The 27,832-nt window shown below is 45.6% G+C and overlaps 1 protein-coding gene across 2 annotated transcripts in view; it reads right to left on the minus strand.

Annotated features, from left to right (window-relative positions):
- Flnb (filamin B, beta) overlaps positions 1-27,832 on the minus strand; it is a 152,507-nt gene that overhangs the window by 41,802 nt on the left and 82,873 nt on the right. For both annotated transcript variants that reach the window (XM_013010498.1, XM_013010497.1), the window contains exons 9-25: positions 27,251-27,388; positions 25,495-25,621; positions 23,989-24,125; positions 22,463-22,656; positions 21,301-21,414; positions 20,066-20,209; positions 19,748-19,871; positions 19,267-19,427; positions 18,155-18,245; positions 17,738-17,907; positions 11,674-11,791; positions 9,185-9,447; positions 7,282-7,879; positions 6,516-6,689; positions 4,966-5,128; positions 3,392-3,552; positions 185-352 (exon numbers count right to left, since the gene is read on the minus strand). In XM_013010498.1, coding sequence (XP_012865952.1) covers positions 185-352; positions 3,392-3,552; positions 4,966-5,128; positions 6,516-6,689; positions 7,282-7,879; positions 9,185-9,447; positions 11,674-11,791; positions 17,738-17,907; positions 18,155-18,245; positions 19,267-19,427; positions 19,748-19,871; positions 20,066-20,209; positions 21,301-21,414; positions 22,463-22,656; positions 23,989-24,125; positions 25,495-25,621; positions 27,251-27,388 — 3,045 coding nt within the window. The remainder of the gene's footprint in view (positions 1-184; positions 353-3,391; positions 3,553-4,965; positions 5,129-6,515; positions 6,690-7,281; positions 7,880-9,184; positions 9,448-11,673; positions 11,792-17,737; positions 17,908-18,154; positions 18,246-19,266; positions 19,428-19,747; positions 19,872-20,065; positions 20,210-21,300; positions 21,415-22,462; positions 22,657-23,988; positions 24,126-25,494; positions 25,622-27,250; positions 27,389-27,832) is intronic.

The following is a 27,832-nucleotide window of genomic DNA, read 5'->3' on the forward strand; positions in this document are numbered from 1 at the left end:
GCTTCTGGAGAAATAACAGGCCTACTCCCTTTTAAACAGGACCTTCTACTGGTTACCTAGACTATAGAGCAACAAGTAGTTTAAGAATTTAAGATCATGATTGAGCTCAAAAGTAAAGCACCAGTTTTGGGTTGGAGCCTAGGGTAAATGGATATTGCAAGAGAGGCAGGGCACACATACTCACCTCGTGGGCCCAGGACCCTTACTTCCAGTGGGGCCAGGCCGGCTTTGCTACTATCTACTGTGAAGAACTGTGGAACACAGGCTCGGACACCAGAGCCCAGCCCAGGGCCAGCAAGCTTGACCTTGCTGGGATCCACGACATCTTTCACAGGAACCCTGAAGGGACTACCTGGAAAAGAAGTTAAGAGCTTTTTGAGAACATAGCAGTTGGTACTGGCCCTGTGCACACCTAGAATTATATTCTTTTCTTTTTCTTTGTTTGATCCAAGCCTGGGACTCAGACTCAGTACCTAATGCTTTTGTTCATTGATGCTAAATGCTCTACTAACTGAGTCACACCTCCAAAATCTATACTTACTTTTTTTTTTTTTGATCAGTTGTGGGGCTTGAACTCAGAACGGGGCGCTGTCCCTGAGCCTCTTTGTGCTTAACATTAGTGCTCTCTACCACTTGAGCCACAGGGCTATTTCCAGTTTTTTGAGTGGTTAATTGGAAATAGTAGTCTCACGGGGACTTTTCTGCCTGGGCTGGCTTTGAACTACAATCATCAGACCTCAGCCTCCTGAGTAGCTACGATTTCAGGCATAAGCTACCCACCTGGAGATCTACATTCTTGATCCAGCTAGATCTTGATTGTATAGGCATTGATTACCTCTTTCCCTGCTGAGCATACACCTATGTGCCTACTCACTGTTTCAACAAGCATCTAGAGTGTCTACTACATGCAGACATTGTGCTAGGTCTAAGTGGCTACTGGTCCACTGAGGACCCACGATGTATGGAAATGATAATATGAGCATGTCACTCTGACTTATGTAACATGGGAGGAGTATATCAGGGAGCATCCAGGATACCATGAACCTAGTCTACAAGGCTGTAACATCTGGGTTGAGACACAGGAAGGAGCAGGTGACAACCAGGGAAGTAGATAGAGAGGTGCTTGGACCAGTGACACCAGCTAGTGCAAAGGCCCAGAGGTAAGGGAGAAGACAGGCTACTGGAAGAACTATAGGAGCAAGTTAAGTAGTAGAAGCATATGGAAAAGGCCAGAGAGGGTACAGAAGGCTTGAACATCCAACCTCCTATCCTGCAAATGGCTCCAGAGTGCCCCCCCTAGATTCTTCTCCAAACCACACATGGCCTTCTGGGATCCCTGATCATCTAGTAGTGCCTTGCTTCTCTCTGAGGATAAGCTTTTCTCTGTTGTCCTGCTGCATGGCCGAACCCTGGGAACCCTGTGGGCCTCTGACTCTTTGAGGGTGCCAACTATAATAAAAAAAAATTAATCAAACATGGAGAACAAAGGGAGGCTGGAATTTGTGAGAGAAGTGCTAAACAGAAGAACAAGGCTGGGTCATGAATCCGAAGGGCCTCCTCCCAAACAGGCGCCTCTCAGAAATGGCAGTTCCAGTGTCCCCAGAACCTTGCCTTACGTGGCTTCATACACCCCTGGCCATTACTGGAGTCCTGTCTTTGGCAACTGCCAGGCATCTGCTATGGAAGCCAGAGCCTCTCTGTTATGGCACCCCAGAAAGCTTGTATTTTGTGGAATTAGGGAACGCACATAATAAACACTGCACAAAGAAATTTGAGACTCTGGTTTCCTAACAACGGCGAGGTATTTATGGAGTCCAGTTTTTCAGTTAAATTAAATAAGTGGCTGACTCTGGCAAGGGCAAGTACAACCCTTCAAACATGAGTTTAGGGAAACAAAAATGGAGATTTTAATCAATAGAGTGACAGTTGAAGCATTGAATATGAACACAAGACGGCCATGAACTGCCTCTGAGGCTAGCTTCTAAGTCACAGCCTTCATTAGAAATCATCTGAACACAGCATGAAAGAAGCCATGAAACAGCATGCACAGGTAAGATAAAATCTGGCCCAAGATGGTAGACATCAAACATTATCTGCCAGACAACTGTTCTTTGTCCTTGGCAGACATCACCAATCGATCATGACAGCTCTTCTTCCTGACATGCTCTGAACCCAAGCCAATCCAGGAGTCTAGGCAACCACCACCAATAGATTACTGCTGGCCCATCATAAAAATCAAATAAGCTGTTATGGGTAAGATAGGATACTCTGATTAACATAATCCTATTGGAGGTTTGTACTAGGCCAAGAAAAACTGTCTTCATGTTTAACCACCTAGCATTCTCAGGAAACAAATTAGGAATGAAGCAGGTAACTGAATGTTTCAGTACCTCATAAGCTAAATACATGATGCAATCACAACAACCAACAACTTGACTAAACATCTCTGCCTGAGAAAGTTATGGAAATTGCCACTTGCCTTGGCCTTGCTGTTCAGCCCAAATTCACTCTTACCCCTTCTGCAGGTGGAATCTAAGTTCATGGCATGTAGCGCTCTCCCAAAAGTCAGAACAGCTCTGATTGCAACCACAACTGCATCATCTTTACTGTTGCTCCCTTCCTGGAGGAAACCCCGTGGGGACACATGTCTGCCTGTTCTTGGTACTCCTTTCTCTTTCCTCTCTCTCTCTCTCATCTCATACAGTCCATTGTGGTAAAACTCTGAAAGGGATCCCTATTTTGTCAATTACTTCTATTTTCTCACTTCTTAGCAGTTACAAGTTTTAGCTATATAAATGCTAAGCAAGGTGTTAAAGTATTTAGGCAAGCACCTAAACACTTCAGGGCCAGGAGCTTTTCTGTTTTGCTTGTGGCTGAAATTCCCTACAGTAGTAACAATAGTAATGTAAAAGGCCAACAGCACCCAGGCTATTCCAAGTAAATATCTTCAGTGTCCCCTGTTCATAGTAAATATCTTCAATGTCAGAAAAGAACTGAACAAACAAGAAGTTGAATTAGTGTGTGTCTGTCAAGCTGCCAGGACTTTTAATGGGGAAAGAGACCCATAAAGTAGATGAATAAGCACAAATTAAAGTAGAAAATTTTCAGCTTGGTAAAGAACCAGCTTTGCCTTAAATCACGAACAAAGCTCCTCCAACACATGAGCTATTATTTCCAGCAAACACTTTAAGCGAATGTTTTCTATCATGTCACTGGCTACACTGGGAGTTAGGATGTTCTCAGGAAAACTATATTTGCAGTTGCTACAAATATCAGTCCATTTTTTTCTACTCCAGAGAGAGAAAGAGAGGAAGAGAGAGAGAGGGAGGGAGGGAGGGGGAGAGAGAGAGAGAGAGAGAGAGAGAGAGAGAGAAGCAAAACCAAGCTTTACCAGGGATGTGGGATCCTCCGTAAGTGATATTAACATCATAATCCCCTGGAGCAAAGGGGATGTACTCAGCACTGCAGCTGCCATCTTTGTTGTCTCTGCAGTTTATCTTGGACTCTGACGGTCCTTCAACAGTGATGCCAAGCCCGCCAATTCCTGCCCCTCTGGAAAGGGTAGAGAAAAAAATGAAATGCATACAACCCATGCTAGTGGTTATTGTCAGAATTCATTTAAAATCCCTCTATATACCAGCCCAGTTAACCAGTTGTCCCAGATATGAGTCAACCTGACTCAGCCAATGTGATAACCCTTCTTGCATAGTACATTTCTCAAGAGTTCCTTTCTGATGCTTATCCTTCATTTGTTTTTCTTATCTAATTGCACCGGCTAATACTGTGAACACAATGCAGGCATGGGCCTTACGTGTGCTCTGGCACCAAGCTACACTCTACCCCCATTTTGTGGTCAATTCTAATAGGTCAGTTCTAACATTCACACACACACACACACACACACACACACACACACACACGTGCGCGTGTACATGCACACGCACACATGCATTTATATTTCTGCATTATCAAGCTGAGCAGCATCGCTTCTATCTAGTCTGTTTGCTCTGCGATCATAACTATGATCAATTTTCTGGTATGTTTTTAGGTATACTTGAGACTTTGTAATATGTGTCTTTTGAGAAGAAAATACCTCAGACAAATTGTACCTTACTGAATGCTAGGAGACCATACACCTTTTTTTTTTCTTTCCTTTTTTTTTTCCCCTTGGTATTGGCCCTGGGACTTGGACTTAGGTTCTGGGTGCTGCCCCTGAGCTATATGGCTTAACAGTAGTGCTCTACAACTTAAGGCACAGCTCTACTTCTAGCTTTGTGGTGGTTAACTGGAAATAAGAATCTCATGGGCTTTACTGCCTGGAATGGCTTTGGACCTCAACACTCAGATCTCAGCCTCCTGAGTAGCTAAGATTATAAGTGTAAGCCACCAGCACCCAGCTAAGACTAAAGACTTGTCCTGTTTGTTTGTCTTGATGCTGGTCCTAGAGCTTGAACTCAGAGCCTGATCATTATGTGTGAGTGAGCTTTTTTTTTTTTTTTTTTTTTTTTGCTCAAGACTAGAGTTCTACCACCTCTGGCAGCTCCACTTCTGGCTTTTTTTGGGCAGTTAATTGGAGATAAGAATCTGATGGACTTTCCTGCCACAGCTGGCCTTGAACCATGATCCTCAGATCTTGACCTTCTCAGTAACCAGGATTATAGGCATGAGACACCAGCTCCTGGCAAAAACCAGACTTTTTTTTTCTGGCCAGTCCTGAGGCTTGAACTCAGGGCCTAGGCACTGTCTCTCAGCTTCTTTTGCTCAACACTAGCACTTTACCACTTGAACCACAGCGCCAATTCTACTTTTTCTTCTGTTTATGTGGTACTAAGGACTTCATGCTACGGAAGCACTCTGCCACTAAGCCACATTCCCAGCCCGAGACCACAGACTTTTAAAACATGGAAACTATATAAGGCTGCTCCTTTCAGAGAATCAACACACTGAATCCAGGATCCTTTGTACCTGGTAACCACAGTGAAGACATTGGGTTTGTTGGTAAAGGCTTCTTTCAATCCAGGACCGTGGGCTTGGGCCCGAGATGGATGGCAGCCTTCAGTTACAGCCACTTTGAAGGGACTGTTTGGGACAGGCACCTCGTCATATGTCACCTCCACTACATGGAGACCTGCTCAAAACAACAAACAGAAAGACCTATTTGCAGACAAGTCACCTATTTGGATGAAATAACACTACTTCAGGGTTTCATCTAGCAGTCAAGTCTGTGTGGTATACTGTGTTATTTAAAAAGAGCATGTTATACCCAGTACCAGTGGCTTATACCTGTAATCCTAGCTACTCAGGAGATTGAGATCTGAGGATAAAGGTTAGAAGCCAGCCCAGGCAGAAAAGTCCATGAGACTCTTATCTCTAATTAATCAATCACACACAGACACAGACACACACACAGACACACAGACACACACACACACACAGCCAGAAGTGGAATAGTGGCTTAAGTAGTAGAGTGCTATCCTTGAGCAAACAAAGCTCAGGAATAGGGTCCAGGCCTGAATCCAAGTCCCAGGACCAGCACGAAAAATAAAAATAAAAAAAAAAAAAAAACAAGAGCAAGTTATGGAAAAGACAATTTTGCTATAACCTTACTTTAAAAATATATGCTATTTATTCTTTCTGTATACTTGTCTGTCATATAACCACCCATGCTACCCTCAAGAAACATCACTAAGCCTATGTATCCTAAGCATATTGCCTTGATTTGGGAAAACTAGCTATTAATCAAAAGACCACTGGAAACTTAGAAAATAGAAAAGATAGATGCATGATGAGAAAAAATGAAAATATCAGCACCAGAGTATTTTTAGGATCATATTGTCTAGGTAATTGGTGATTTAGTTTTTATCTTTATGCTGTTTAAGTTTACCATCTCTAATATTCAAAAAATAAATTAACATTCAACAAATTGGGGCTGTGAAGGTGGCTCAGTGGTAGAGCGCTTGCCTTGCATGCCTGAGGCCCTGGGTTCGATTCCTCAGCACCACATAAGCAGAAAAAGCCGGAAGTGGTGCTATGGCTCAAGTGGTAGAGTGCTAACCTTGAGCTGAAGAGCTGAGGGACAGCACCCAGACCCAGAGTTCAGGCCCCACGACTGGACCAAAAAAAAAAAAAGTCACACAAATTGCTCATTGCAACATTCCATGACATCATCCATAACCTGCTTGCAAGGCTCCTCAGGCTAAGGGCCAGCCCACCTACTACAGAACAAGATCAAAAACTCAGGTGCCACGCAGGTAAGTAATATGCTGGAGAGATTTCATGTCTTTCTTTTTCTTTTCCTTCTAGTTTTTCCCCTCTGTGAACCTAGGGGGACCTTAGGCATAAGGGCTTTACCACTGAGCCCTTAGCCCCAAAGGTTTTACATTTTCATGTTCCTTTGTACCTTCCCTTGCTGAGGTGGTATGAGCACAGGGGTCAGAGGTCATCATCAGCCACTGGGAGGAAGCCAAGCACAGCTTTGAACCAGGATTATATCACAGAAGAGGACTACTCCTCACCTTTCTCAAACGGTGTATACTCCACCTGGTAGGTGCCATCAGCATTGTCAGTGACAAAGCATTCCGTGGAGGCCCCAGAGGGGTTGCTGATGTGGGCCTTGATGTGGTCACCCCCTACCTGGGTCAGGGGTCTAGAGTCTACTGTGAAGTCGGTGGTGGCTTCCCGAAATACATCTGTAGAGGAACCACAGAGATAACAACCTCGCCAACATTTTGGACCCAAGAGCAAACCCCAGAATGAAGGTTCTTAGGACTTCGGCACATATTAAGTCGAATTTCAGTGACATCAGAGTCCCACAAGAAGCCGCTTCTTCCAAGGGTAGTCTTGCTAAAGAAAAACACAAAGGTAGGGGCCTAAAGCAAGTTAAAGGAACGTCTCCTGTTACTGTGTGAGACCCAGTCCCAATGCCATGATTTTAGAGGAGAAAGGCATTCAGGGGGAGCTGGGCTGTACTGCAGACCAAACTCTAGCACACTCATTTTAAATCTAATTCCAACTATGAGCCAACAATATAACATGCTGCTACCACACTAAAAATAATAATAATTTAAAAAATCAAGTTTTCTGGCTTAATTCTACCTATAATTGTGGGCCCCATTCCCCATGGAGAAACAGAAAATGGAGCTTTGTGCTCCCCGTTCTTCCACAACTCTCACTGAAGACAGAAGCCATGGGGTGCCTCCTTTCCTGCAGAAAACTGAGAGAACCCCATGGCTTGGCCCTGTTGGCCCTTAGATCTCAGCCTCTTTTGTTATGGAAACTCACCTTTTCCTTCTATTCCTGGTCCGAAGACTTTGACCTTGCTGGTGTCCACAGCAGGCTCCACCTTGACCCGGGCAGGGAAGTGTGGCACCAGCTCGCCACCATACTTCATGGTGAGGGTATACATGCCGGCTGTCAGTGGCACGTATGTTACTGCGTAGGTGCCATCTTTGTTGTTCTGAATACAGACTTCAGCTTTTGCTCCTGAGTCTGAGACAGCTTCGAGGCCCAGGGCCCCAGGCCCTGCTTCTGAACAGTCAACACTAAGGATTCCGGCTTCACCCACTTTCCCATGCTCAAGACCTGGTCCTGACGCTATGACCTTGGAGGGGTCAAATGGCATTTCAATGTCGGCTTTGAAAGGGGACCCCGGTATGTGGACTTCTTCAAACAGAATGTTGACAAAGTATTCCCCGGGTTTTGTGGGAAGGTAAGAGACAGAACAGGTCCCATCGCCATTGTCAGAGCATTCGATTTTAGCCTCACACGGACCTTCCACGGTTAGACCCAAACCTCCAGTTCCAGCTCCTTTGGTGTCAATGGTGAACTCAGCAGGCTTGCCCACAAGACCACCTTCAAGTCCAGGACCATGGGCCTTCACCTGATTGAACAAGAATAAGTCTTTATTCTACCTGGAGCTGGCATTGCTGACAGCCTCAACACTTATAACAACCAACACTGAAGCTCCATTACATGGTCCCTCTCCCTCTCCCTTCACTAAGGGAGAGCCCAGTGCAGTCAGTATGGCAAGTAGCTAGCAGGAGCCATAGCCCTGGGCATCAAGAACAGGAGTCCAGCCCTTCCTAGACAATGCCATCCAATGGCTCTTCTGAACCACAGGGCTGGAACTGAGACCTGAAATCTTGTCCAACAAATGCACATGAGTTGAGAGCTTATAGAACAGATTTCATGTTCCTTACTATAGCTCAGACTGCTAACTAAAGTCAACGAAGCTTGCATAATAAATTAAACCATTTCTTAAAGAAAGAAAGGGAGGAATGATGCTTTCATTTCTGACTCAACAAATCACATAGATTCATAGATTCATGCCACTCAGACCGTTGGAAATCCCCTAACCTTTGAGCCAAGAATGCCAGTAAGAAATGATAGTGAGGGTATTTTTTTTTTTTTTTTGCCGGTCATGGGGCTTGAACTCTGGGTCTAGGCGCTGTCCCTCAGCTCTCAACCCAAAGCCAACGCTCTACCACTGGAGCCACAGCGCCACTTCCAGCTTTTTCTGTTTATGTGGTGCTGAGGAATCAAACCCAGGGCCTCATGCTTGCAAGGCATGCACTCTACCGCTGAGCTACCTTCCCAGCCCGTAGTGAAGGTATTTTTAAATGAAGCTTTTAGACCTTCTAAAGATGAGTTGAATCTGTATGCTGGACACTGGCTGATGCCTCCATATTTGCTCTCTCTAGACTTAACCCCATGGGCTGGTTAAAAATGTTATTATGCTAACAGGACCCAAAGTCTCACTAACAGAGACAGAGGAAGAGCAGGGGTCTGACCCAACCACCCAGGAGTGGCTTCACAGGGGACCCTTCACACTGAGATGTACCAGAACCACCATCAGCCATTAAGAACTGATTTTTATCACATAAAAATGACTTTCCAGGGCTGGGAATGTGGCTTAATGGTACAGTGCTTGCTTAGCATGCATGAAGCCCTGGGTTCAATTCCTCAGGACCACATACACAGAAAAAGCCAGAAGCTACACTGTGGCTCAAGTGGTAGAGTGCTAGTTTTGAACTAAAGAAGCTCAGGGACAGTGCCCATGCCCTGAGTTCAAGCCCCAGAACTGGCAAAAACAACAACAACAAAAGCCCTTCCAAAAGCCTTTGCCAGGTAGAACCAGAGGACTGTGTTGCATTTGAGAAGTTCTGGAACAAAAACAAAAGCTGACCTTGGTGGGATCGGGTGGCAATGAGGCCTCCACAGTGTAAGGGCTCCCGGGGATGGGGTGTCCATCGTAGGTCACATCGACAGCATACAGCCCCTCCTCCCGGGGGATGAACTTGGCAGTGCTGCTCTCCCGGCCTGCGACAGGAGCCACTAGGCATGGCACGACCTTCCGAGATGGGCTCAGAATTGTTACATCCAGCTTCCCCTGGCCTCCTGCCCCTTTGGTGTCCACAGAAAACTCCTGATCCTTTCCCACCTCGACCCCTGGGGAAGGGAAACAAGCCAAAGTGATGAGGGGCCCCTTTCAGGCAGCAAGAACAATCATGAACAGAGAAAGGGTGGTGATTTGGGCATAGGGCTTTGTCATCACATTTCAGCCTCCACAACAACCATGAAAACAACTATTGTCATTTACTAAATGTACTTTGAATGCTACACACCAATAACAGCACATGTCTCCTGGATTTTCACCTTAACCTGTTAGGTACTTAACACTAACAAATGGCCCTAACCAATAGGGAAACTGAGGCCCAGAGAGATTAAGTAACTTGTCTAGGGTTGGCATATCCAACAGGCTATAAAGCCTAAACTCAAATTTCACCGCACACACTATTTTGATAGAGTATAGCCAGTAATTTACAATCTAGCACTGATCTCTTCTTGACTTTCTTTTGATGACAGTCTTCTATCTAAACACTTCCGTAAGTCAATGTATTATTTACTAATTCTTGGCAGGGAATTTGATCCTCTAGTTCTCCTTCCCCCAAGAAGGCAAAAGTAACAGCGCTGGTAAAGGTAAGAGTGTTGAAGCAAATCCTGAGAACTGACTCTGGCTTTGTTTGTTTGTTTGTTTATTGGTCATGGGGCCTGAACTCTGGGCTTGGGCACTGTCCTTCAACGCTTCAGCTCAAGGCTAGCACTCTCCCACTTGAGCCATAGCGCCACTTCCAGCCTTTCCTGTTTATGTGGTGCTGAGGAATCAAACCTAGGGCCTCATGCCTGCAAGACAAGCACTCTACCACTGAGCAACCTCCCCAGCCCTGTTTTTAAAAGGTCTTTGCAAAACCAAGCCATGGGAAACTCAAGTGTTAGTTTGACAAAAACAGAGAAGTGGCAAGAGGAGAAGTCAAAGTATTGGACAGTGAGCATTCATATGCTTAGAATAGCCAACAAAAGCCAACACTTCGGGACCTCTGAAACTGGGAGCTGCGGCTGGGTGTGCTGGTATATGCCTGTAATACTAACAGTAAAAAGATCATGAGTTCAAAGCCAGCTTTGGCTATATAATGAGATCCTATCTTGATAAACTAAACAATAGCCCCAGAATTGGGACTTAGCCTCAGTCATGAGTTGTGCATTTGGGTCATAGGGCAATGAAGATGCTCATTGAGGGTACTGCTGAGATGCCGGGCAGCCCTACAGAGGGACACAGGGGGTCTACCCTGAGCATTACCCACTAAGTGCTACTGAGGCATCCAATCTGGGACCACCAAGCAGCTAATACCAGTGAAGGGAGGGGTCTAGGTGTGAATGGTTTCCAGGATGCAATGCTGACTGTGGAATGCAATCTAAAGACATGCAGACAGAGCAGGACAATGCTAGTAAACACCCAAATGTTTGCACCTGCATGTCTCCATGAGTAGGAAAGATGGGGAATGAGAAGGGAACTGATAACTGTAGTCAATCCCGGGAGGGGAGTCAGTGACAACAGTTCAAATGGAGCTTTTCTAGATGAAAAACAGGACAGTGTGAAAGACAATTTAAAGAGCTTGAGTGGAAGGAACATCTGAAGCAGAGTGTAAGTGCATACTACTCACTGATGTAAAGCCCTGGGTTTTATCCTTAACACTACAATAAAAAAATATTAAACAATATTTTTTTTTCTTTTTGGAGGGGAAGGGAGGCTTGAACAGAGGGTCTCACATTCTCCCTTAGCTTTTTCTTTTTTTTTGCTCAAAATTGGTGCTCTAACACTTTAGGTAAGAGTCTCATGGACTTTTCTGCCTGGGCTGGCTTTGAACCACAACTCTCAGATGTCAGCATCTCAGCCTCCTGAGTAGCTAGGGCTATAGGCATGAGCCATCAGCACCAGGTTTAGAAAACATACACACCTCACTTTGACTCAGCTGCCAAGGGTAATTGGCGCAGTGAGAAACTCATTCAAAAACCACGTGCTCCAGTTTCTCTGAACAGCGGCCTCCAGTGATGACGTCACCGGGCACAGAGGGCTGACTATGTGCCACCTTCTGAATTATTGGCTCATTTACTTTTCACATTTTCAGGAAGGCAAGTGTTCTCAGCCAACCTATCCCATGCAGCAGGTCACAGAGCTACTTCATGATGATATGGTCTGAATTAAACCCAAGTCTGTCTACAGAGCCTCTGAAGATGGCTCTTCTCTGTGTCTTCTGTCTTTTGAAGGAAATCTAATGTCAGCCCTCCCTATTTGTTGGTCTTCAACAATCCATCTCTCCTCTACTAGTCACTTACTGTTTTCCAGACCGTTGATTTTTATCTTGCTCACGTCCAGTGGGGCAGCAACACCCACGGTGAAAGGACTTTTAGGAATGGGGTCCCCACCATAAGTCACCAGAACGTGCATATTGCCCTGAAAAAAAAAAGAGAGAGAGAGATTAAAACCAGTCATTACAGGCTGGCAACACACTGACCTGCTATTCGCACATACCCTCTAGAACCTTCATGCCAAAGAGACCCAGTGGTTTTAGAAAGCATACCAGCCATACTTCTTTCAGCTGTTGACTGCACAGAGAAACAACCGAGAAATAAAATCAAATAAGAAGTTGGGCACTGGTGGCTCACACTTGTAATCCTAGCTACTTAGGAGGTTGAGATCCGAGGATTGAGGTTCAAAGCCAGACCAAGCAGGAAAGCCCAGTAGACTCTTTATCTCCAATTAACCACCAAAAAGCCAAAAGTAGAGATATAGAAGAGTACCAGCCTTGTGTAAAAAAGCTAAGGGACAGAGCTTAGGCCCCAAGTTTAAACCCCAGTACACACCCACACACCCACACACACACTCACAAACACTCAAGATAACTACGAACAAAAGACAACTTAATAATCATTTACAACCCGCCAAACATTGTACCTTTATGCATTTCCTCTATCCAATCTCAAAAGTGTATTAAGGAGTAGTCCCTACCATCATCCTCATTGTTCTAAAAGAGGAGCGCATGCCTCAGTGAGTAAATAACCTTGCTCTCTCACACCTTGGTGTGTGTGCTGGGCCTCACGCCTCTGGTCCTCAAACCTGTGCTTTGTTGCTTTGCCATGCCACCTCACTACCTAACTCACAGCTACCCCAGTTGTGGATACAGCTGCTGGGTCTGGGGCCTTCAAACAAACAGAAGCAGGTTTTCCATGTCCTGGCAATCTGTTTCAGCCCCCTTGGTTGCAAAAGGGATTTGCAGTGGTTCACCTGGAGCTGTTCTAGACCAGAACACAGTCTAACTGCTGTTCTCATAAAGGACAGCAAAGCCTGTAAGTGTGAAGGCACACTGTGTTGCAGGATTGCTGCTGGCAGTCATACTGTGTAACTGTCCTTCTCCTTACCCTGCTTCCAGACCAGCTCACTGCTGGCTTCTCACTACCATCAGCAGAGTCCCCTCCAGGCCAAGTAAGTATCCATGAAAACCCATTGGCAGCCCATTGCCTTCTTAGTGGGCAAGGCCCCTTTTGCCTCAATCATCCAGGCATAATATAAAAAGCATGCAAGGGCCAGGTGCTGATGGATCTACCTGTAATCGTAGCCACTTGGAAGCTGAGATATGAGGATCACGGTTCAAAGCTACCTGGGCAGAAAAGTCCATGAGACTAGACTCTTAGGCCCAATTAACTACCAAAAAAGCTGGGAGTGGAGCTGTGGCTCAAGTGATAGATTAGCCTTGAGCACAAAAACTCAAGGACAGTATCCAGGCATTGAACTGAAGCCTCCAGGGCACTCCCAACACCCCCCTACACACACACTGGCAGCTGCAGCACACAAAGGAGAAGAAAGTTGAAGACAAGATTCTCTGAGAATTCCACAGGCTCAGCTGGTGTGCAGGCTCTGCTGAAAGCTGTCACTAATCTAGTGTTAAGAGGGTGTAGCTTTTGGCTTATGTATATTTTCTCACATTCTTTTTGTAATAAAGGGGAACAGAGCCAAGGAAAGTGGGGAAGGGAGGGCTAGTTGCATCAATGAATGACTGATTTTTCCAGGTTTTTCTTTAACACCACACATGAAACCAACTGGCCCCCTGCCTCAAGGGTATAACATTTCATGCTAAAATGTGCATGGGTCAAATTCAACAGGGCTGGGTGCAGGCCAAGGGACAAGAACTGTCCCCTTGGAATGCCTAAGGGAGGACTGACTTATTACTTCAGCCACATTACCTTTCTGACACTCTGGTTCTTCCCCAGCTGCATTTGCCCACAGCCTCCATCAAGGGAGGCTCAAATCCAACCAGGGGTCCTGGAAATACCACTTCCCACCCCCATAAGACTTCTGGCCATTTCTCTGGAGTGCTAAGGAGAAAAGGGAAAGTCCTCTTCCAGTTAAGCCCGCCCATTCCATACAAGAAAAGTATACTCTAATTACCAGACACAAAAGCAAAACAAAAAAAACTCAGAAGGAAAATGAACTATGTTAGAAAACCACACCAGGAGGAGGAAAAGAATCTTAGAAGATTTAGCCTCTAATACCTACAGTATTTCCAGTTTCCTGGGAGGCTCAGATAAGGAATGGATTGAGCTCCCCTGCCCCCCCAACCCCATCTAGGTCATGAGGGCTGTGAGTACCTGTGCATTTCACCAAGATCGGGCAGGTTACATGACCATGATAACTGTCCCATGCACTATTGAAGCCTGGTCTTACACCCAAAATACATGAGCATGACCTTGAAGCTCAGAAGATGGGCTCCTCTGCTCCAGAGTCCCTCCCCCCACCTCCCCCTGGAGTGCAGCCGCAATCTTATTGCTACCCTGAGAGGCTCCACAAGCTCCAGGGGGTTCCTGAAGGTGCCACAGAGCAGATGGAGGGGCTGATTTCCCAGTTAATCCTAAAGAGGAGATCATGGGGCTACAGACACCAGTTTCTCAAACTGCTGGGCAGATGGGAACTTTGAGTAAGAAACTTAAGCCACTTGAGGCTATACCAAAGGCAAAGAAGGCAAAGTCCTGGAACAAAAAGTTACCATTTAAAAAACTAATGTGGCCGGGTGCTGGTGGCTCACATCTATAATCCTAGCTACTCAAAAGGCTGAGCGATCTGAGGATCTCAGTTCAAAGCCAGCCCAGGCAGGAAACTCTGTGAGACTTTTATCTGCAATAAACTACCCAGAAAAGGCTGGAAGTCGTGGGAACTGTGGCTCAAGTGGCAGAGCACTAGCTTTGAGCGAAAGAAGCTCAGGGACAGAGCCCTGGGCCCTGAGTCCAAGACCCAGAACTGCCACTAAATAATTAATTAAACATAGCTTTACATTTTGTAAAATGCCAGCTCTGAGAGGGTTGTTAAGCCCCAACCCTACCACATCCACTCCTCTAAGGCAGAAAGAGCTCTGATCACTCTATCTGGACTAACAAGTGCATCATGGTATATAACACTGACCACTCAGGGAAGGCTTGCAATCTGTCACTCAGGGATCCTACAGTAGCCCCCCAAGCATTGAACAGCCAGAGTTAAGAATCTGAGTCCTGACTTCCTCAGCAGACAGGCTATATAGTTTCTCATTGGCCCGGCCAGCATGTACCTAACCTGCCCCACCCCACCCCCACCCCCACCCCCACACAGACACACCAAGCAGCTGCCTTCTTACAGTTCCAATAATCACCATGTCTCGCTTTGAGGTCACTGGCTCAAAGTGTGCCCCCTCCCCTGGGTAAGGACAACTTTCTGATTGGCCAGGCCCCTTATCCAGAGCACACCATGAGGTTTCAGCCACTCCTCAGAATGAAAGTTCAGAGGAGAATGAGAACATGCCATTCTTGCTTGTGGATCAAAGAGAGAAGCCATTCACTCATTCAGCTGCTAATCCACAGGTAACACCTGTGGCTCCAGGTCTGGCGCTTGGGGCTGAGGATGGGAAGATACAGGCAGTACATGATATCACACCCTTGGGGAGCTCACCCTCCAGGAAGAGACACCATCTGTTTTCTTTGCCAAAGAGAAATATGCAGAATTAGCCCAGTGCTGGTGGCTCACCCCTGTAATAGTAGCTACTTGGGAGGCTAAGATCTAAGTATCACAGTTTGACATCAGTCTGAGTAAGAAAAGTCTGTAAGATTCTTATCTCCAATTAGCTACTAAAAAGCCAGAAGTGGAACTATGGCTCAAGTGATAAGACTGCTAGCATTGAATGTGCGCGCACGCGTGCGCGCGTACACACACACACACACACACACAAATTGAACAATTACAAGCAGCCCAAATAGTGAAACCGTAAGCCTTGCTCTAAACAACAAACAACAAAAAAAGACCCCAGAGACACTGTACAAAACATTTACATGAAAGGCAGCAATTAACACCAAGATTCCACCAGGTTCCTAGGACATATCACTTCAGTGTCGGTGAATAAATAGTCCAAAGAGATTACTGAGTTTGCCAAGGGCTCTCAAACCTGCTGCTATCACAGAGCTAGACAAACTTGACCTTGAGGTGATTCAAGTAAGGAATCTCGCCATCACTCCTGGTGCAAACCTCCCAAACAGCCCTCAGAAGCGTCAGTGGGGAAATAATTACCTATGCTTTGCCAACAACCAGGGCTGTGACCAAGATACTCTTTACCTCTGCTTCCCACATAGCTGAGATTGCAGGCACATACTACCATGTTCATTAGGATTTATGTGTGTGGTACAGTACTCGGTTTGAACTTAGGGCCTGACAACACTCTTGCCTAGATTTTTTTTTGCCTAATGCTGGTATTATATCACTTGAGTCACACCTCTACTTCAGGTAATTTGCTGGTTAATTGGGGATAAGAATCTCTTGGATTTGTTTGCTGGGGCTGGCTTCAAACCTTGATCCTCAGACCTTAGCCTCCCGAATAACTAGGATTACAGGTGTGAGTCAACAGTGCACAGTCCCTTCATTAGAATTTTTAAGAACAAGAAGGTTGGAAATGTGGTTCAAGCAGTAAAAAGCTTGTCTAACAAATGCAAGGCTCTGAGCTCAAACTCCAGCACTACCTAAAAAAAAGAAAAGAAAATCTTTTTTGGAAATGGAGTTGTGGCTCAAGTGGTAGAGTGCCAGCCTTGAGCAAAGAAACCAAGTAAGTACACAAGACCTTGAGTTTAAGCCCCACTGCTGGCACAATAAAATTTAAAAACACAACTTGATCACTGCCAGGGAAGTTCTCAAAGAGTGTATAGTGCCCCCTTCTCAAGCAGCAGGCGTAGCCACACATGCTCACTGTACCCCTTGTTCCTTCTCACTCCTGCTGGCTCCATGCCGAGTGGGCCTGGGTGGGGTGATGCTTGAACAGTGTTTCTGCAGCCAGCAGGCACTTCCGGTCCTGCAAATGCCATTTCCCACACAGGGGACTCCTTCTTCCAAAACGAAGGAATCTCAGAGACTTAGAACAACAGTTTACCACACTAGGCAAGGGTATTAAAATCCAGACTTTCCTGCCAGGATGTCTGCTGTCCAGACTCCGGAGGTGTGAACATGAAGCAAAACAAACTCTTAAAGGAACATAATGGATACAGAATTTCAGTTGTGCAGGGTATAAAGAGCTGTGGAGAGGTAGATGGGGGGTCATGTTTGCACGACAGGAAAATGTATTTAATGTCGCTGAAGTGTGCACTTCAGCAGGCCCAAGCTGGAAAATGTTCTCTGGAGTTTGCTCCAATACAAAAATAATAAATTTCAAAAAGTTAAACACACAGACATGAACTTGTTTAGATGGATAGTTTTTTTTTTAAGGCCCTTGCGGCATATCATAACAAAATAAATCAGCTTAGATAGAAAGTCCCCTAAGAATTCCTACGGTTTTATAAAAGGGAACAATTTGTGACCCTAAATAGCACTGCAGCCCTTAGGGACTAAAAGCTGAACAGGCTCTTTGAGAAAAGACCTCAGTAAAACACCTTGTAAAGGTGTAGAAGTAGGCTAAAAGGCTGCAAGGAGTAGGGGGAGCAAATGTGGCAGGGCTCTGTGAGTAATTAATGACAGACAGAGGCCTCAGGCAAAGGTGTGTGTGTGTGTGTGTGTGTGTGTGTGTGTGTGAGAGAGAGAGAGAGAGAGAGAGAGAGAGAGAAAGAACACAAACCTATGTGTGTGAGAGAAAGGTAGAACTGTTAGGCCCTAATTTATCAAGCATCTAAGACTTCTCTGATAAAACCTGAGAGATGTTTGTCCTTTGGAATTCCCAAAGGCTATTCCCATAGCATCCACCATGCTTTGGGTGGTCCCAGAGAGACTTAGAATGAGAGGTCTAAAGAGTCATCCCTACAGTGGCCCACCCTACACGCGCCGCTCACACTCCTGGGGTCCTGGCGCTGTGTACTTCTACACAGGGGCCTGTCCAGCAAAGCAGGGGGATGAGATGGATCCTACCTGCTGGGTGGGTGTGTATTTAACGGTGTGGGAATAGTCGTAATTATCAATGATGTCCAAGTCCTTCACTGCTTCACCAGGAATGGGGCTACTGAACTGCACGTTGAGTGGGGCTTTCCCAGCGCCCTTGGTGTAGACAGTGAAGTGAGTGGGTTTCCCATTTTCCACACCTGGAAGAACACATAGTGAAGTGGGGAGGCGGGGTTAGCTGGGCAGCTTTCACTTTTAGAACCAGTCTGACAGGTCCAACATCACCCATAACCTACTCATCACCCATAACAAAGACAGCCAGGGACATGGGCAGTTCCCCTCTCAGGCAGGCACAATGCTGCTACATCAGAGTTCTGAGTGGAGATCAGTCCCTCTGGATCTAGACCAACACCCTTGACCACAGACAGCTTCACCCCATCCTCTTACCTGCTTTGCTGAGCCCTGGGCCTTCAGCCTTCACTTTGTTGGCATCGTGAGAAGGATCCACTTTGACTCTGAAAGGACTGGCGGGGATTTCCTGTAGCAAAGACACTGTCTCAGAAGGAAAAGCCCCTGAGCAACTGCTAGAGCTTTAGCTTTCTGTCCAAACACCAGGGGTGAACCTTTGTACAATATCTACTTTGTCAGGTGAAAGAAGGTGATTCTGCACATGCTTAGTATCAGGAACAGACTCTGTGGGCCACTCACTCATAATCTAAAGATCGTGAGAGTCAAAATGTTGGGTACTGAATATGAGAAAAGTACTACCCAGGATAAAGCCAGAATCTGAAACAATGTATGGGGAGTCAGGGGAAGGAAATGTCCATACAGAGACAGCTGAGAGCTTCGGTATTGGGACTACAAGGAAGTAATCAGAATCAGAATGACCATAATTCTTGGAGAAGAATGCTGCAGACAGTCAGAATAAAGGCATGAGAGATTAAATAGATGACGTCAAATTGAAGGCCATTAGCATTAGGCATGGAATGTTCTCTTTCATTTCCTATTTTACGTCAAGTTAATTCTAATCATCTGGATTTGTGGCACTTTATCATCACTAGCACATACCTGATACTTCAAAAAGCCTCTCCCTAAAAAAAAAAATCTAAGGGCAGAGGCCAGAGTAATTGCTTCCAATAGGACAATGGTTCAATCAGAAGCTTGATAAATGTTTACAAGTCAGGCTCTTTCCAGAGTCCTGCTTTTAACCACTGAATGTACTGTTTACTTCTGGGCATTTTTATTTCCTTTTTAGTTAAGGAATCAGAGATAAAAAGGATTAAGCTAGGTCAGGTGCCGACCCGTATAATCTTAGCTCCTCAAGAGGCTGAGATCTGAGGATCACAGTTCAAAGCCAGCCCAGGCAGGAAAGTCTGTGAGACTTTTACCTCCAATTCACCATTAAAAAAGCCAGAAATGGAGCTGTGGCTCAAGTGGTAGAGTAAGACTAGAATTGAGGACTGGCACAAAAAAAGCAGGGGAAAAAGGGAGTTCTCAGGAAATAAACACCCAGGTGGTCTAGCCCATTCCCCTCAGTCCACCCCAGGCCCAATGCACACCTGTGAGGCAAAGAGAACTTTGATGGTGTATCGCCCAGCAGCAGGAGGCACATATTTGACTGTAAACGTGTCGTTGGCATTGTGAATAATATCAAAATCCACATCTTCCTCATCGTCACTTAACACCCGGGCATCACACTTAATGCCAACACTGACATCACCTGGAACAGACTGGCTTATTAGTACTAGTTAGCAAGAAACAGCATGTCCTAGGCAATCACTTCCAGCTTGGGCTAACACCCCCAAAGAGCAACAGAGAAGTTTCCAGTAAGAAACCTAAGAAAGGGAAGCTGATTTTGGAAAAGGGGTGAAGATATTTGCAGATACTACCAAAAACCAAAACATGATTGCATTCGGTGAGTAACTGCCTATGCAGACGGACTACTTTCCAGGTTAATGTTCATTGCCCTCCAAGCCTTATGGAAAGAACTTTCTTCCCTAAGGAGCAATCACCACTGTAGTGGGTGCAGTCTGCTCTTACCTTCCCCAGCCTCTGTGCAGTCCACTGTGAAGTGAGTGGGCTCATTTGCCTTCAGACCACTTCTCTCCACACCTGGCCCGAACACTTTGACCTTCTGGGGATGGCTACCCTGCCCAATGTTGACCTAGAAAAACCACGAAGAAAGTTTGAGCATCCATCCCACCAAACAACACATTGATTCCTTTGGAGAAGGAATCAGGCCATCCCATCTTTCAGTGCCCCGAGGAAGATGGGTCTGTTCTACATATAAGCCACAGAGCTCAAGCCTGGAGCACAAGTGGGCTTTTTTCTATAACCAGGATTTGCCTCACAACTTACCCTGTAGGGGCTGTGTGGGATGTTCACACCTCCCCAGACCACAGCAATGGTGTGCTTGATGGCCTTCACTGGCATGTATGAGCAGACATATGTGCCATCCATCCGGCTTTTCATCTGGATATCGATAGGTTGGCCTTCTCCATCCTGCAAAAGAGCCAGAGCTAGGAACAGAGATGGTCTCAGGCTTATCTCCTATAACAGAGCCAGCATAGCCTTCCAGCACAGCCAAGGTAAAACTTCAAGGAGCAACCATGACATATATGTCAGATGCTCACAATACAATAGCAAATAACAAAATATATGTTCATTATATTGCCAAGATTAGCCTTAAGCTCCTGGCTTGACTGATCCTCATAACTCAACCTCCCAAGTACTGGGACTATGGATACAGCTATCCCTTGCTACATTTATTTGTTTTTAAACTATTAAGAGTACTTCCCTCCCACTCACCCTACAAAAAAAGCAGTATCTACTCAATGTGCTGGTTCTGGGGTTTCAACTTGACCTGGTCTGAGCACTATCCCTGAGTTTTTTGCTCAATGCTAGTGTTCTGTCACCTGAGCCACAGCTCCACTATTGGCATTTTGGTGGTTAATTGCAGATAAGAATCTCATGGACCTTCCTGCTAGGGTTGGTTTTAAAAGGTGATGTTCATATCTCAGCCTCCTGAGTATCTAGGACTACAGGCATGAGTCACTACTATACTGGCTTCTTAATTTCAATTCCTGCATCTAAGTCCTTTTGCTAGTTTCAATTAAAACAGATAAATGGATCCTGAAATTTGTTTACAAACTTCCCATCAGAGCCAAAGTAGATACAAAACCCAAAGAAAGAGCTTACAGGGTAATGTGAAAGAACCAGCCTTCTTTCCACAGTATACAAATTACAAAGATCATGAAAAACACCTTTTTAATCCTCATAAAACCCCTGACATATTATTATTCCCAATGCATGAACAAACAAAAACAAAGTCAAGATGCACTGAGGACTGGGAATGTGGCTTAGTGGTAGAGTGCTCACCCAGCATGCATGAACGCATAAACAGAAAAGGCCAGAAGTAACACTGTGGCTCAAGTGGTAAAGTACTAGCCTTGAGCAAAACAAGCTCAGGGACAGTGCCTAGGCCCTGAGTTCAAGAAAAAAAGGAAAATAAAAAAAAAGATGCACTGAGCATTGTGCTGCTATTACAGGTACAGTCTGCCAGTTATGTGCTTGGGTGGTCCCCAGAAACTTACCTGAGCAAATATCTTTAAGGGGGCTTTTCCAGCATCTTTAGGGTCCACAGTGAACTCAGCTAGGTTATTGACGATGCACCCAGTCTTCTCCAAACCTGGTCCATATGCTTGAACCTGGAACAAAAGGCCAAAAAGGACTGTCTTTCTAATAATGACTGTCTTTCTGAGACCAGCCCACTAAGCCTGATCACCAAGCAATGAGGCAGGGAGGCGGGCACCGGCAGCGACAGGCATGACAAAATGCCTCCTATTTAATTTTATGGTGTACATGTAATAAGATGGTTATGGGAAGTGAAATGCAAAAGCAGGCTGTAACTTTAAAATAATAGTATTGCTAATTTCACATGAAGAAGAAAAGCTATAAAACCTGGCCCAAACCAACCCAAGCTCCCTGCCTTACTCTGAATTAATAGAAAGAACTTCTAGTAACTGGGTCAGGGAGCTCCAGCCATGCCCAGTTTCAATACACATAACCTTTACCACAGACATCATTCCAAATGTTTGCAGTCCCCAAGAAGCAAATGAGCAGCAGAGGCCAAAGAAGCGTCACTACCAGTGTGAACTGATGCCAGCCAGCTGCCCAAGTGGGCCAACAGAAGTAAACATGGGTGCAGGATTCACCTGCTGTCTGTCAGCTTGCTAATAAGGACTTGGAAAGAAGCCCTTGGAAACACTGCTCCAACTTAAGAGAAGCAAGACTGGAGGAAATCATTTTTATCTATGGAATATTTTGAAATACTCCAGAAAGTAGCAAGACTGAAATCTGTAAGGAAACAATGATTCTGGAGCCCCTACACAGACTGTGCACTGTACTAAAGAACCTGACCTTGGATTGTCCCGGAAGCTGTAAGAAGTAGATATTATCACACACACACACACACATGCACGCACGCACACACACACACACACACACACACACACACACCATTTTATAGAGGAAAAGACCAAATGGCAGAGAGGAGCATGACTTAGCCAACATTATAAAAGTACTAAGAATACTAACAAGACTCAAATTCAGGCCCAATTCCTTTCAAAAACCCAGACAGTTCCTTTCTGTCATTCCCAACATGATTGGTTGTGTCTTCAGGCATGGAGATGAAGACGGGGGAGGGGGGGGGGCGGGGGGGGGAGAGAGGTGACAGAAACAGGACAAGTTGCTCACCAGATCTGGGTTGTAGTCTCCTGAGGCAGGGTGGATGAAGGCCATAAATGGGCTGTCCTTAATGTCTTCATCATCACACATGATGTGAACGGCATATTCTCCCGGCTCCTTGGGCCAGTACTTGACATCACATGATCCATCATTCTGGTCATCGTATTCGATCTTTGCCTGGGAAGGGCCTTCAATGGCAAAACCTGGGTGACAGTAGAAGGGCCTCTGTGGTTATAATGGTGGGAAGCATCTACTCCACATTGCCACCAATTTGTGCCTTCAGCCTCCTAGGAGCCAAATGCTGGCCACAAGATTGAAATGTGCTAAGTCTTCACAAGAAGTAGAAGGGTTAGATACTTTCGGATTTTATATTAGCTAAGAAGAAGCAAGAAGAGATAGAGATAGATGAGCAAATCTCTCAGCTGTTTGTCAATATGTGTCAAAAATCTTAAGCCAATATCCAAACCCTGTCATCCCCATTCCCCTACTCAACTCCTTTTACCTAAAGAACTGAGGATACACACTCAATGTGGTTCATATATCAAAACCTTGGAGAGCCAAAGAATAGACACTGTCACACAATGGAATTCCACAAAACCTCAGAAAATGGATGCATAAAGATATGAATACTTCCCCCACGGTATATGTAGCAAATTAACATTTGTACATGCATGTACGTGCAAAAACCTGGGAAGGCTATAAAATACTACCTTTGACCTGGAAGATATACCAAGATGACTAATATTTCTAGTAGAAAAAATTAAAGGCTAAATCTGGCTCCCTGCCTAATTGTGTAAATAAAGTTTTACGGGACTATGGCCACTCCGTTGTGTACCTATTCTTTAATGGCTGTTTCCACCTGACAATAGAGTTACATAATTGTGACAGAGACCAGATGGTCTCTGAAAACATCTGCTATCTGACCCTGTATAGGCAAAGTTTGGTGCCACATGCCTGTTATGCCAGTACTTGGGAGGATGATGTGATAGGAACATCATGAGACCATGAGTTCCAGGCTGCACTGTCTTTAGACTGAGCTACCTAGCATAGATTTTGAGAGAGAGAAGGTGGCAAGAGGGAGTGAATGAGGGAGGAAAGAAAGGAGGAGGGGAGGAAGGAAGGAAGGAAGGAAGCTATCAGAGGTATATCTGAAATATATTCAGTTATGCTTCCAAGAAAATCTACTTCCCAAATGATAAATTTCTGCAAAATTCATTCTTTGAAACTAACATTAAATGTCTTAGTCCCTACTAAGTGCCCACCTAAGTGTTCTAAGTACTGCTTAGGCATAACAAAAGGCATGTAACCTCACTGGTAGATTAATGGCTGCTAGAGACAGAGGCTGTGGGCAAGATAGGAGGAGGAAAATGGGAACTACAATTCAACAGCAGCACCTAGAAAAGGTCTTGGGTGGTCAGGAGGCCAAGAAGCTAACAGTAGTGAGGCTGGGTAAGGCCCTAACACCCAGCCAGTCTCCAGACCCAGATCACCACCCTCAGCCCTCAAGAAGCTGCTGGTCAGTTGCCCCCACTTACCTAGAGATCCCACTTCAGAGCCAATAGACTCCACCACAAAGTCTGCTGAGCGTCCAACAACCCCGCCATGGAGACCAGGTCCCCAAGCTCGAACTTTCTGCATGCCTGCTTCAGGGCCAACTTGAACTTCAAAGGGGCTAGAAAGAAGGGAACAGAAGAAGCCTCAACGAAGAGCAAAGATGGGGGTAACTGCAGTTGGAAACGATTAACATACATTCATTCTACCTGCCTGATCCTTGCAGTGGGGATCGCCCGCTCTGGGCAAGCCTTTCCTCCTCATTTCCTCCTTCCTTCTGAAGCCATTGTTATGTCAACAATATCATGCAGTGTGGCTGTCTCAGGAGCAGCAGGGCACTGGGCGGACACTCAAGGCCCTCGTCAGTGACCTTCCATCCAACACAGCCCTCTGGACAGTGAACCCTAGAGGTAAGAAAGCCCATACTTCTCTATGCCTATCTATGCTCTAACCCCAAAACTTGTTTGAATAGGTTTTACCTCCTATGTGAACAAATGTGTTTTTAATTTTGATACTGGGAGATTTAAAGTATGTGTGCTTGGATACTGAGAACCTTATATAGTAACTCCTTGTGCTCAGTTTTGCTTCCTAAAGTTTCAGTGACATTGAGTCACACCTGATCCAAAATATATATCTACAGAAGCTCAAGATAGCCCAGAAATTCATCATGATGCCTATACCGCAATTCTCACCTCACCCCGCCACACAGGCCAACCAGAGCACATCTCATCTCCCAAGGCAAGAACAGCACAATAAGGTACCTTCAGAAGTTCTGCATTCATCTACCTTTTATTACAGCATGCTGTGTGATCATTGCTCAGTTCTGTTATTATTGTTGTGAAGTTGTTACTGTGCCTATTTTATCAAGTAAACTTTCTCATGGGTGTGCGTGTCTGGGGAAAAACTGCATATAGAGCATCTGGAACTGTCTATAGTTTTGATACGTACTTGTCATAGAATGGATAGGTGGGAACAATTAACAATGCCCAACTATTTCTCAAGGCAAACGTATTTATAAATGCATTCAGAGTGTAAAGTTGCCTCAGAGGCTAGAAACACATGAGTGTAGAGAGGACTCATCTCTAAGGCCACAGGGAAAGCTGCCAGCAGTGCCCCTTGGTCCCTGACAGGGCTTTATGTAGATGGGCTTAATGCAAAGCATAGCAGATTGGTGCTTTTCTGAACAGAGGCTTTCATTGAAAAGGAGAGCCTGCATTTATAGAAGGGTGGACAGACATACAGTCCATTTGCTCTCTATTAGCTCCTTCTGGCTGCTCTTGCCTCCTACCAGGCCCAAACCACCAGCATTTGATTTAAAGGAAGGCAGCTGAAACCACAGCAACTTACTGCTGCTTTTGAGAACAGGCCAAATAGCTATGTGCTGCTCTGAAAAAGCAAAAAAAAAAAAGCAAAGCTTTCAACAAAGCAGTTCCAGCAGCCAGTGAGGCCACGCCTCCAGAGAAGCCCCATTCCTAGCCCAATATACTCACCTCTTGGGAATGTGGTGTCCTCCCCATGTGACAGCAATGCTGTATTTGCCTGGGGTACTCGGGTAATATTCAAATGCGTAGACCCCATCCAGAAAGCCTTTCTGCTTCACCAGCTCCTCCAGGCCTTCTGTGAGAAGGAAACAGACAATGTTTCTACCAAAATCCTAGGTATACAAAAACCAGGAACGCAACAACAGAAAGGCAATGAGGCCCACAACATAAATCCACAGAGGAAAACTAACAGAGGCTACCTCAGACTATTGGACCTGCCCAAAGCTAGTAAGGTGAGAAGACTCCAAAGCTAAGAAGCAGACCTAGCACTGCTTCAAAGCGTGAGAAATGGCTTTAAGAGACAGTCTTGGCTATGAGAAGTCTTGGAGCAGCTGCCTAAAGATAAATCTAATCACATCTCACGATTTCCTAACAATTGTAGCCCATCCTCCTCAGCCCCTAAAACTCAGGAGGGAAAGAGGGAAGGAAGAAAGCTTTGTGAGTATTTTGGCACAAGTGTCTGCTAAGTAAGGCTCGATAACAAAAGCAAGAAAGCTCTGTGTGCTATCTATGAGAAGGCGGTTTTTCGTGGCTATATCACAAGCTTCAGACCCAGCCATCAGGCAGGAACTTGTTTTATGTCAAGCCCTGAGGTTTGGCCAGGAAAGCTGTTGAGTCAAGCAAGTCTCCAAGGTCAGGAAAATATGCCTCCTTGGCTCTTGTTGCAACAAGCCAGGTGCAAGGGCAGCCCTAAAGAGACTTGACTCCAGGTCTGGGCAGTCTAGAACCTTGGTGGTTTTCCTCTGGGTGTGTCCCAAAGCTTGTTCTGAGACCAAATCATTGTTTTCCAGAGCTCAGAACCATCCCATCCATATCTGATGGCAATACAAAAGGCGAGAGCTGCCCTGACACTGTGCAAACAACCATGGAACTAAAACTACCAAAAGCTGCTACTTCTGCAAACTAGCAACAATGAATGGCTTCTTTGCTCTAGAGGAAAATCTGAGGATAGAAAAGATGCTTGTCCCCATGTCCACAAGAATGGGCTACTGAAGCCAGGAGCCAGTGGCTCCTGCTTGTAACTCTACTCATAAGACTGAGATCTGGGGATAGAGGTTCAAAGTCGGCCTGGGCAGTAAAGTCCATAAGACTCTTACCTCCAATTAACCAAGCTCCAAGCAGAGCTGTGTGACCAGACTTCAGCAGGGGAAAAAAAGGGGGGGAGGAAGCCTAAGGAAAGGAGGGAGGGAGGGAGGGAGGGAGGGAGGGAGGGAGGGAGGGAAGAATTGCTAGATGTCATCTCCACTCCCCATAAATGGCATTTACCTAAAAAGAAAACCTCATCTTTGGGAATTTGACTCTCCTACAAGCTGATCATAGAATGAATCCCAGCCCAGAAGGCTGCAGGCTCTCTGACGTTGGGGCAAGAATCTTCTGCTCTGGGCCTACATCTCCTCAAGTAACAAAATGGCCGCTTCAGTTTGGGGGCCACTTCTAACAGCAGCATTTTACCCAACTCCTCTACATCATTCATTGCCCTTCTACTCCCAGAGGCCTTCATATAATGAAAGGATATCAAGCCACCATTGTTCTCACTCACATCCAAGGCAGGCATTACTAATCAACCACTGTTCCCAGACAACCTCAACTCTTACTCATAGCTCTCTGGGATAAATGAATTATGACTGACCATGGGGTGAAATCCATGTTGTGGCTGAAAAGTTCACAGAAATCACATGAGAGGGGGAAAGAAAAGATCACTTACTAGGACCCTTCACAGTGACGCCGATCTCCCCACTTCCAGCAGCTTTGGTGTCCACCTTGAAGTCCGCAGTCTCCCGGATACGAATGCCTTTGGGCTGCAGGCCTCTGCCACTGGCCCGGCAGGCATTTGGACTGCAAGCTGCAAGCAGAGTTTTAACATCAGTTCAGCCTTTCATTCTTTACCCAGTGATAAGAAAGGAAAGGTAACTTAAAGCTACCCACCAGGAGAATGTTTGTTTTACAGAGAGGATGCAGAGAGTCCAGGGGTCCAACTTGGGGAAACACAGAAGCTAGTAAAGACCGATACAACATAACTTTGTCCAGCCACACCGCAGAAGAGCTAGGCAAAAATTACTTTGGCAATGAGACCAGGAGAGCAAAGCAAATCCACACTGCCCCTGGTACTGGCATGTATCCTTTTATTTGTGTGGGGGAGGAAGGCCAATGGCTGGATGCTATTCAAACCTGACTGCCATACTCAAGGGCCCAGTAATTGGTGAGACCAAACTGCCTTAAGTCTACTTGGAAAATGCAGTGCTTGAAAATGGCTGTGTGGGTTCCAAGCCTGGGACTCAGCCATTGC

The sequence above is a fragment of the Dipodomys ordii genome, unplaced genomic scaffold (genome assembly GCF_000151885.1).
Source record: "Dipodomys ordii isolate 6190 unplaced genomic scaffold, Dord_2.0 Scaffold12, whole genome shotgun sequence".
NCBI classification, from domain to species: domain Eukaryota; kingdom Metazoa; phylum Chordata; class Mammalia; order Rodentia; family Heteromyidae; genus Dipodomys; species Dipodomys ordii.